Source organism: Urocampus carinirostris, chromosome 2 (assembly GCF_059441175.1).
Source record: "Urocampus carinirostris isolate Australia breed hairy pipefish chromosome 2, RoL_Ucar_1.0, whole genome shotgun sequence".
In the NCBI taxonomy this organism is placed as follows: domain Eukaryota; kingdom Metazoa; phylum Chordata; class Actinopteri; order Syngnathiformes; family Syngnathidae; genus Urocampus; species Urocampus carinirostris.
Genome location: NC_142350.1, coordinates 47,134,116 through 47,145,560, shown reverse-complemented (window position 1 = coordinate 47,145,560; position 11,445 = coordinate 47,134,116). Strand labels below are relative to the sequence as shown.

The 11,445-nt window shown below is 40.7% G+C and overlaps 1 protein-coding gene across 1 annotated transcript in view; it reads left to right on the top strand.

Annotated features, from left to right (window-relative positions):
• atp1a3b (ATPase Na+/K+ transporting subunit alpha 3b) overlaps positions 1-11,445 on the top strand; it is a 36,242-nt gene continuing 24,797 nt past the window's right edge. Inside the window, exon 1 of the mRNA XM_088326786.1 lies at positions 1-446. Within this exon, the coding sequence (XP_088182912.1) occupies positions 441-446 (6 nt within the window). The 5' untranslated portion in view covers positions 1-440. The remainder of the gene's footprint in view (positions 447-11,445) is intronic.

The window sequence follows — 11,445 nt, the reverse complement described above, 5'->3', positions numbered from 1 at the left end:
TTTCTCAGGCGGAGTGAGAAGCCGTACTGCGGCAAGCTGTTACCGGGCCGCGGAGGAATACGAGTGCCGGGCAGGAGGGGTTATTCGGCTCGCGAGTTAGTGACGCCGGGTCCTTTTCGGACGAGCAATACGTCTGTGCGTGATGCTACCTTTCAGTCTGCGTCTTTTCTTTTAAAATAAAGGCACAAACCCGCTTTTAGGGCGTATTCTTCGACGTTTTATTCCAAGGAGGAGCCAAAACTTATCGGTGACGCATTCACCTTAACCTCTTTGATCCCCCACCCATCCACCTCCTCGTGTTTCTTCAAGACTGGTTGTGCCTCCATTTTATCTTTCTTCTCCCTTTCCCCCCTTCCCGTCTAAGACGTTTTAAGGGCGCCGCATCCGGGAGCGGACGCCTCTCAACCTGCGAGGAGGACAAGAAGAGTGACTGCGCCAACATGGGGGTAAGTCCATCACTCCTCACTCCGTCCTCCTCTCCTCACACCTTACCTCGACCCTGTTCTGACACGCACCCGAAGCGGCTTGAGGAGCGAAGCGTGACAGTGAATAATCATCGGGAGATGCCGGTGGTTGTTTCTGGCGATAGGTCGCAGAGGTGGTCAGGGGTGGATTTTGAAATGAAACGTGATGTCATTTTTTTCTAGAGTGGGAATCCCACGCATGGCTGAGTGACATTGACTGTAATGCGGAACTGCCTCCAGCCACACTGCGACAAAAAAAAAAAAACGATCGAAGCCACCATTATGCTTTCTCTCTAAAACATCGTTCATGTTGAGCATTGGTCGTAGATTACTTTCTCTCGTCGTTTTTAATAGCCTTGTCTGACTCAGAAATTGGTTGTGACCTTTTTAATCATAGAAAGTGTTGTTAAAAGTCCCCCGAAGAAGACTAAGGCCCCGTGTCCTCTATGTCTCATCATAGGCCTCACTTTTATCCTGTAACCTTGCCAGCCATTTTATGTAGGCCTTGACCATCTTTACAGAGGGGATTGGGTCAGGGGATACACATTTCACAGACTCCGATTCAATTGATTCGGAGAAGTGGTCTTATCGCCATGACCTCCATGTTGCCCCCCACCCATCATTTATGCTTCCCTTTAACCCTTCCATCATTGTAGCCTTTTATCGTCCCTCAAGCCCTCTGTCTTCTCATCCCTCGGCACCCTCGGTGACCCATGCGTCATAATGCGGTTACCGGGAATAAGCGCTTCACCAGCTTATTTCCCCTTTAATTTGTGACATAACAGAGACGCACTAATCGCTAGAAGTGAACACATTTACCCTACACCCCCGCATACATAGAGATTACCAGGAAAAGATGTGCCCTCTTATATGCATTTGTATTTGCGGGGGCAGAACAAGAAATCGCCTCAGCATATGTATACTCAGATACAAGCTATTGCGCAACGTATGTGTGTGTGTGTGCGCCACTGCATCCATCCAAAATGCAGTGCAGTGATGTGACTGTGCAAGCCCAAAAGGGACAGCCGTCCTTGCAGTGACAGCAGGCAGTCAACGGGGTCCCCCCCTTGCAGTGTCCCTGCGGAGGGAGGTGTTGGGATGCTGCGTCAAAAAAAAGGGTGGGTGGAGGCAGAGTTAAAACAGGGACATAATATACTGAAGCAGAAATATGAAAGACTGATTTGAGAGTATGAATTCTTGTACTGGAGCTGCCTTGTCGTTGGCACACTCAGGGAAAAAAAGTGATGCGCCAGCTGTCCTTTTCCCAAGGCCGCAGGGGGCACATCGCATGCAACGTGCGTGATGCGTCAAATCAGGGGCGGGGCCTCGCTTGTGGAAATTCCCAATGCAGCGCTAGGATAGGCTGGCACGTGAAATGTGCGACTGTCGAGCACGTGTTTGGAAAAAGTGATACGAGTTCTTCTTTTTCAGCTGTGTGTAGTTTTCACTTACACATCCCTGAAGCGGATGCTGAAGCATGGGGAGTGGACTGGATAACAAGAGGAAAAAAACACAAGGGCACAGGTGCAGGTGTAGAGATGGTTTTAGGTGGCAGGAGAGGCATGGGAGGGTGATGTCTGCCTGACTGTATATCCTGTTACGGGATAATAACCCCCGGGCTCACATTACGGTGGCTCTTGTTTCCTGACAGTAGTGGATTGTGGGGGCCCGGTAATTGGGGAGAGTAGATGGGATGGGGATGGAAGTCAGATCCAGGATCTCCTTTGGGTGTGGTCTCTAGGTCATACAAAAATATGGATTAAAGGTATGAAGGAGGAAGTAGTGTTGTTGTCTTTTGTCAGAAGGTCATAATGCCTGCTGAAAAGTGTTGAGCCACCACATCTGCAACCCCTGCTTATGAAAAGTGTGTCATGGTGGAAACATGTCCTTGTTAGCGACTGATGCATGCAGCCTCTGCAAAGGCCCAGCCTCAGTTTTGGTGCAGAGTACTGCACGTCCTTCCCCATTGCATCTGCGGCACCGATCCAGAATAGTTGTCGCAGCTCATAGGAGTCCATGATTTTTTTTCCCCAGAGATGAAATCCCAGATTTCTATAGAGAATTTTTTTCTTCCTTGGATTCAGTTTTCCACTTTAGCTTTTTATGAAAAAACAAAAATGTTAAATACAATTTGCTTTTAACAGTATTTTCCTGTAAGATATGCTAAATGGTACTTTTCAAAAAGAGTTTGCAATGTTTTCTTGTCATTTTTCAAATTATGCTTCCATACAATAACATCTTTCATCTTTTTTAATAAGGCTGCAACACTCCAATATTTTGCTTTTTAATATCCATTATAATTATCATATGTCAAAAATACAGAAAACAAATAACACTTTTTTCTTGACATAATGCTAGCAACTCAGTCAGCGTATTTATGTAGAAAATCAGGTTGGCTGATTCTGAAAAGTATATACTATATTGTCCATCTTTAGCTTTAGCCATGCTATGCTATAGAAACTCAGGAAAGCCCCTAGTGCTGGCTGCTAATTTTAGGCAGCTGGGTCAGCCATGCTAGCTGCTAATGTTAGCAACTCGGTTAGAATTAGAAGAATAGAATTTACTTTTATTGTCATTCTTTTTAACAATGCACACAGAACGAAATGTCGATACACCTGACCCGTACAGTTAAACTGTAGCGAGCCGATGCAGCCGCAGCCAAACAGGGCGCAGCCATTTTAGTCATTAGGTGACCAAACCCCCCAATTCCAACCCTTAATGCTGAGCACCAAGCAGGGAGGCAATGAGTACCAATGTTGCAAGTTTTAGGTATGACTCGGCCGAGGCTTGAACCAGCGACCTCCCAGTCTCCATCTAGCCTACCGAGCTGATTGGTGTATTTATGTGGTAAATCCAGGCTGCCGACTCCTGGAAATGAGATGATATATTGCCCATCCTTAGCTGCAGCTATGCTACACAAGTAAACAAGTTACAGAAAGAAGCCACAAACTTTAACACGTTTCTTTTCTCTACTACCCTTTTTGGGGATAGTTTATGTAATCAACATTTCTTTTACTAATTCTAAGGGATATAGTGTCACTTAGGAGTCGTAGAAATACATGTGTTTGCTTCATGACAATGACTGCAAAAGATAGCAGACAGCTGTGTGTGCCAAAATAAGACTACAATGAGTCCTCAGAGGTTTAAATACTAAACATTCGCTAAAGTAATTTAATAATCTAATAATAAGTCTGTCTTTGATGTTTGGATCCAGACCAGAGTCCGCCTGCCGAAGACCACTGCTCTTTGTCAATCAGATAAGGCGCATTTTCCCCCAGTAGTCAGTTTAAGTCAGGCCCCCTCTAAATCCCATTGATCAATAAGTATTGCTGTACCAAAGCATTGTCCTCTAATGAAGCGTTGTCAGCAAAAAAAAGAATGGCTACATTTAGCATCAGTGATAACAGTTCTGTGATAGCTTATGTAATGCAATTAAAAAGAAAAGGTCAGCGCTGCTTTGTTCCCTTTGTTAAGCGTTACCTTATGAACATAGCGAATACCTTGAGACCGCGTCAAGGTTGCCTGACAACAAGGAGTTGTCCTGGAGATGTTTACATTTTAAAGTTTGAATGTGTTTGAAGAAAAGGTGTGACTAAACCAAGCGGAGCAACTGAGGTTTAACTCTGTGGAGAGCCAGTGGAATGTTTATTCTATCACTTTGATATACTATCCAGTGTAAGGCCCATCCATGTACTGGTATGCCCTTCGTCCTCACTACAACAACAGTAGCACGTAATATTTTTTTATCCTAGAAAACAATTCCATGGATATGACGTGAATCCGCTATGAGGTGGGGCTTATTAAGAGAAATTGTCATATAGTGAAGGAAACAGATCTATGTTAATTAGCTAATGCCTTCCGTGTCTCTCTAAATACTGCCCACAGTATAACTCTACATGGAAATATGTAATGCATTTAGTTTATAGAACTATTGACCTGCACTCTTCTACAGTGTACAAAAATAGACTTCCCTCAAATGACCCAACCTCACAGTGCTTTAGTAGGCCTTGGTTGTATTTTGATGTTCACAACTGACATAGCCACTTGTCCAAACAATATGTAAGGACATTGAGTTTTAAGTTTTTTTTTTCTATCATTCAAACAGGTCTTCAAGACTCATCAGCTGATACAATTTATATTTTCATAAGTAACTGAGTGGTATGGGTGCTAATGCTCATTTGAAAGCCCCCCCCCCTTTTTTTTTGAGTCCGCTAACTCAATTAGTACAAAATAATTTAGTTTTACAAAAACAATAGTCAAATCATAAGTATGTATACCAGAATTACAAAAAATATCACTGTTAATTTTCTTTTGTAATTTATAACCAGATCGTAAGAGAAGAATAGTAATAGCCATGGAATAGGAACACGGAAAGGTGATTTACTTTGTAAGAAAAAAATCAAGCAAATAATTGGAATTACTTGACTTTGATCAACCTAAAAGGAATATTTAGTCTTATTACTTGTTATGATAAAGTACTGACTATGTAGGCACAGGGACGGAGCAGCACTTAACCAATGTTTTCCTGATCTTTCATTATTAGCATTACCGTTACACACCAGTTACCCTATCTTCCAAAAGTAAATTGCAATTGATGTAGGCAGTTTAACCTTGAAACCATCCAAACTGCCCTCTACTCCATTTCAAAATGAAGAACTCTTCAATGTGAACCAGCCATCCTAATCCCAACTAGTTTTAGTAGTAGGAGTTTGTTAGTGACTATGCTATGCGACCCTATCAAAACATGTGTTTGTTTAGCACTGTAAAAGATTTAACCCAGTGGGCTAATCCCACGTATCGCTAATCCCAACAGCTAAACCCTTCCTTCTTGGAGCCCCTGTACTATATCCCAAAGGGAACTGTGTCCTGCTGCAAGGAACAGCAGATGGTCTGATAACCTTGGAAGGTCACAGATCTCTGCTTGCACGCAATCGCATCGATACACTAAACTCATAATCACCAGATGAATAATTTCTGTAATTCCCCCTCTTGTGGCCCCTTGTATATTTTTGTAATAAAAGTGTACTTCCTAGACAATGCCTCTCTATTTATATTCAATTGTAAAAAAAAAAATCCCAACTCACTTATACAACATGTACTAAAAAATATCTAAAATTAGTAATACACGGGTAAAAAAATAGCATAGATATAGCCACTATGTTGTAATCAATGACAGTAAAGTTAATTATATTCGATTCAATCTACTTGATGAATATCAATCATTCACAGGTGCTCTGATATTTCGTTTTTGGCGGATTAGCTTTGTTTTTGTCTACCATATGTGACAATGACATCCAATGTGAATATTTGTAAGTCGTTTAAAGGATAAGACAATTTAATTTAAGGAGCATACTTCAACAAAACTCCGTTGTGACTTCATATTTTTTATTTTAAAAGTAATTTCGATGATGGAATTTGACTTATTAAAGTCAAGCTACCATCATAATGTCAATATTAATTGATAGTGAAATACTTTATTCAGGAATTTTCTTTCTCCATTGTGATTCAAATAATAGAACTGTGTTCTGAGAGTTGGTATAGTGGTCAGTGCATTGTTTGTTTTGAGAGTAAGTGAAATAAGTTGAGTGTAACTAAAATAAGAAGAAGTAAAGGTCCTTAATAACTGTACTTCCTTAGTCAAGTTATTTACACTGTACATTTCCTGTTTCAGGAGCCACAAAGTTTAAAGCGAAAAAAGAACCTCGACCTTTTGATTATTGTAAATGCATTTCTTTTAAAGTGGCAAATATGTCACAATTCACCACTTGTGGCCCCTGTAGCCTTCAATTTAGCATTTGTATTTGAAAAAGACATTTTTAAACCCTGAAGCATGCCCCTTTGAAAAGTTAGCGAGCAGAAAGTCGTTGCCTGCTGCAGGCAAGTGGTTAACGTGAGTAACTAGAAAAGGAAACAATGGGGGAGAAAAAGCCTCAGATGACTGAACTCATTGAGCATATTACATGCTGGGCTCAACTATGAAACCAGGAATGTGAGGTTTGTGTTTGGTGAGCAGTGTTTGGCTCAACTATAAAATTGGGAATGTGAGGTTTGTGTCTGTTGAACAGTGTTGGGCATGTTACTTTAAAATGGTTACTTCCTATTTCTTTCAAAAGGTAACTGAGTTAGTAACTGCGTTACTCTATGGCAGGGGTCTCCAACGTGGCGCCCACAGGCACCATAGTGCCCCCTAAGGACAGCTGAAGTGCCTGCGGACCTGTTCTGAAATCAGCTCACCAGTGCTGTGTCATTGTGATGTTCGAGCACAATTATTTTTTTTACCAGTTGACTGAGTCTATTCAACCCTACTTCCAAGAATATCCCTGCAGTAACATAGTAATTACAAAACAAGTTGTTATTTTTTAAACGCATATTTTTGGCGGGGATAATCCATATACCAACGCAAGTTTAATTAAGCTTACGAGGTTTCAACCTACCATTTGGGCAAAAAAAATAAGAGCTGAAGAGAGCAATTCTGTTAAGGAATTTTTTTTTGTTTAGGAAGAAAAAAAAGAAACAAACTGAATATGCTGGGCTTGTGAAGTGGACAACGTCATCCATAAACAACCACCAATAAAATGGCTGACTACTGTTTATAAAGGAAAGGGACATGAATTGACAAAGCAAAATAAAGTGAGTTTAATAAATTTAATCCAAATTGATTGGTCGGTTGAAGAGATAGGAATTCCAATTATTTTTAGAGAACCATCTTTTTCGGCTTACCATTTATTATGTATCATTATAATCGAACTAAAAAACAGGGCAAATGAAGCAAAATTAACACTTGGACGTTAACAGTGAAGACCACAGGAAACAAACATTAAAATATTTATAAATCTACAAAAAAAAGCTAAAATATGAAACAATTTTAACGTTTTTTTTATACTCTAAAATTAGATGTCATTAACACAGAATCTCTGGAAAAATGCATTTTTAGCAATCACAAGAGAAAGCAGTGTCTCGAAGGGGACTGGATCTCGATTGGTGGGTTGCCAGCTCCCACTTCCAAGAGCTGGCTCATAGAGTTGTTTCATTTGGGAATGACACGAGTCGATTGCGGCTGCGTTCACCAATTCGCCTTTTCTTTAGTAAATACTGTTCTCGTAATCGTCGCTATTTTGAATAGTGACATGTTCCAAAAAGACTCTAAGGAGGGCGGAAAACCGTGCCGCTGAAAATCGTCGTTGTCACGGCAATAAAAAAGTTAGATTAGGCCGTTACGGAAGGAATAGTGCCATTACTAAAGGCGTTAATTGTTACAGGGTTATTTATAACCGGGTTATTCCCAACATTGCTGGTGAGGCACAGTCAAATTTATAAATAAATGAACCAAAATCGTATCCATTATTGGATTGGTGGATCAAGAAAGCAATTTTTAATCCGTGTCATTAAAAATGTGTTGCACCTTTTGAATAAAGGCATCAATGGCCGTCTGCATGGACAAAAACGCTAGTAATTATGCTACCGAAGAAAGGAAACATTCAACTATGCTCCAACTACAGAACCATCAGTCTCAGCAGCCATGCAAGTAAAGTTATGCTAAAGGTCTTACTGAACAGACTGAAACCACAAGCTTAAAACATCCTAGTCGAACAACAGGAAGGTTTCAGGAAGGAAAGGAGCCCCACGGAACAGATTTTTGATCTGGACAGCCTATGTGAGGAGTTTCAACAACACCAAAGACACCTCTATCACGTTTTTGTTGATTTCATGAAGGTGTTTGGCAGAGTATGGCAAGCCACCTTGTGGGCCACCATGCGGAAGTACAACATCAGCCAGAAACTAGTTCGGTGCTGTCCTAATCACTGGTACCATAAGAGCGTGGTTTCGAACTACAGTCTGTGTGAGACAAAAGCTACATTCTCTCTCCAACTTTGTTCAACATCTTCCCAGGTAGGATTTCCAGAGCTCTGGGGAAACACGAAGGTACAGTCAGTATTGGGGAACACAACATCACCAACCTCCGTTTTGCTGATGATATTGCCGGATTGGCAGGAGACTGACAGGAAGTTAGAGGTCTGGTCAATCTCCTGAACAAAGCATCAGGCTAATATGGGATGCAAATCAGCACAGAAAAGACAAAAGTAATGACCAAAAATCCCCAAAGTATCAACTCAAACATCACTATCAACCAAAGAGAGCTAGAAACTCATCATATTTGAATATCTTGGAGTTGACATGTCAGAAGAGGGGGCAGAACCAGAAATCATGGCCAGGAGAGCTCAAACCACAACCGCACTCGCCATACTTAAAACAGTCTGGAGGGACAGGAACATATGAATGAAATCAAAGATCAGACTCATTTAAGCGCTGGTTACTTCCTCTACGCTTTCGAGACATGGACTCTCACAGCAAAACCATTTGACAAACGAAACTCTGTACAACACCATCAGCAGGCACATTGGACCCTACGAAGAACTATTGTCTACTGTGAGCCGATGAAAACTTCAGTGGTATGGTCAGGTCACAAGATAATCATGACTGGCCAAGATGATTCTCAAATGCACAGTTTATGGGGAAAGGAGGAGAGGAGGACCGAAAAAGAACTGGGCCGACAACGTTAAGGAATTTACTGGTGCCAACTTTGCCACGACCCAAAAACAGGCTAGGAACCGTCAACAGTGATGGAAGCTGTCCAGAGTTGTGTCCTCATTCCGGCCCCGACAACTCATGCAGTTAAGAGATCCGTGAACTGTGAGTTATGGGTGGCTTGACTCACTGTTAACTTGATAATGCCATCACTAATTCTATAGTTTAGGGCTGAGGTGCCCGTCAAATCTGAATCATTGGTCTCACAATCGCCCTATGCAATGAAGCAAGAGAATTGCGTGCCTCACTCAGCAGCTGCAGATGCTCAGAATAGTTATATGTGACATATTAATATATACATATTAATGATATTCATAATGTTAGGTCAAGTTGACTGCGCGCACAGGTGCTGTGGCTAAAGGCTTTAGTTTCATCTTTCTTACCCATATCTTATTTATCTTTCTGATTAGATACATGCCCAGCTAATAATGCCTGCAATTGCCAAGAACTTATTATCCTTTCTCTTTTTGTTTTTGATAAATAAAACTAAAAACGTATGTACTATTGCATGAAACGGTGAAAATATATACCTTGTGGATTACATTGGGTTTTGTCTATTGCTGGTGTTAAATGTTATTGCAATTATTTTCATTGCACTATTGTTACAATGCACTAGTCTTTTTCATTGCGCTGTTATTATATATTAGGCCAGGTTTCTAAGCACTACTTTGTAATTATTATGTTTTGCTTCTTTATTCTGATTTTATTTTTTCTCTCTTAACTGTTTATTACATGTGTGCCATGTATAATGTTCCAGACAATGTTTCACAACGTTAATGTCAATGACAATGAAGTAAATTCTATTCTAATGTGATTTTGAAAATGATTAATCAGTGGATAAGTATAGATGATTAAAATTGCAAAACATTGTTTCATGATTAATCGAACCCTTGGAAGGTGACGACACTTTACCACTAGACCACTGGTGGTACAGATGACTTATGAAAAGGCATTACAGGTTCTCATTATCATACTATTTTATGGTTCCAGAAACACATATGTGCACAGTCTCTCCACTTCTTCACCTATGCGCCAATAACCTCCCGGTTTAATATGTGTGCCTACGTAAAAGGGCTCGTATTTTGTCGAAAGACTTTGTCTTTCGCTACGGTATTGATGCACAGGTGAAGAAGTGGAGATAATTTTTAATCGGAATGCACTCTGCAGATTGGTGTGATGATGAGATGAGTTTTAATGCCTTCTCATACGTCACCTGTACCACTGGAGGTTAAGTGTTTGCGCCCTCACCACCACGACCCGGGTTTGGATTCTGTTGTACAGACGCTGCCCTACTTACGAACAAGATAAGGTTCCGTACAATCGTTGGTAAGTTTAATTTGTTAGTATGTTGCTTCAGTGATATATTTTGTATGGAATGTATGTTTAAGGTTTATATACGTATGTTTAAGGCTTGTATAAGTAACCTGTATTGTTTCGTACTAAAAAATAAACATTTCATTAAATAATATGCCCTATAAAGATAAATAAAGTGATGTTTAACTGACTTTTGGAAAATGACCTTCAACAGTTAGGCGACTCCCTCCTCTGTGTTAAAAAGTGGCAGAAAAAAGCGATCCAACCATTTTCTCAACCGCATAAAGCTTTCTTATTCCATTTTCATTTCAAATGAAACAGCTCGCCTCTTCTTTACACTTTACACCAACCATATTGAATGGATGCACGAGATATTAAACAATAAAAAGGTCGTTCATAGCGTGCTGGAGATACTGTATAGAATGTTTACACACAAACTAAGAAGAGGAAGCAGATTTATTCTTCGGTGTGGATGCTGGGTGACCTTTCACAGCGCCACCACAATGTAAAGTCCTGTACTCGGAAAAAGGTGCACACAAAGCAAAATTTTACAGCTATGTCCGGATATTTTTCAAAATAAATGGTAAATGTTCCTGTCTACCGTTTTTCGTAAGTCGAATGGTCGTAAGTGGGGGAACGTCTGTATACAATGTATTGCACTTTGTTCCAGCGATTATCAATTGATCAATAATTGCTCAAATGCGGAAGTATAACGTGAAACCTTGTATAGTACTGCACACCTATAAATACTGAATACATTTCAATTCTCATCCAACGTATTCTCCCATATATAATGGCACCGTGTTTTAAGGCGCACTTTCAAGTTTCTGTCCAAGTATTTTTTAACCCTTAGTGGTTGCTGTACACACTGGGGCTTTAAGAACACATTCAAAAGTATTGTCTCTCTCTTGCTTTCTGCCGCAATGCGTGCTGCCGTCGCCAATACGCACAATAGTAGGCCCAATGACTCACATCTTTTCATACTCACTCGTGTCGCATATGAGCAGGGAATGCAGTGTCCGCTTACACATGCATCAATTATGAGTCGCTCTTCGACCCAACAGGGGACGTTTTACAGCCA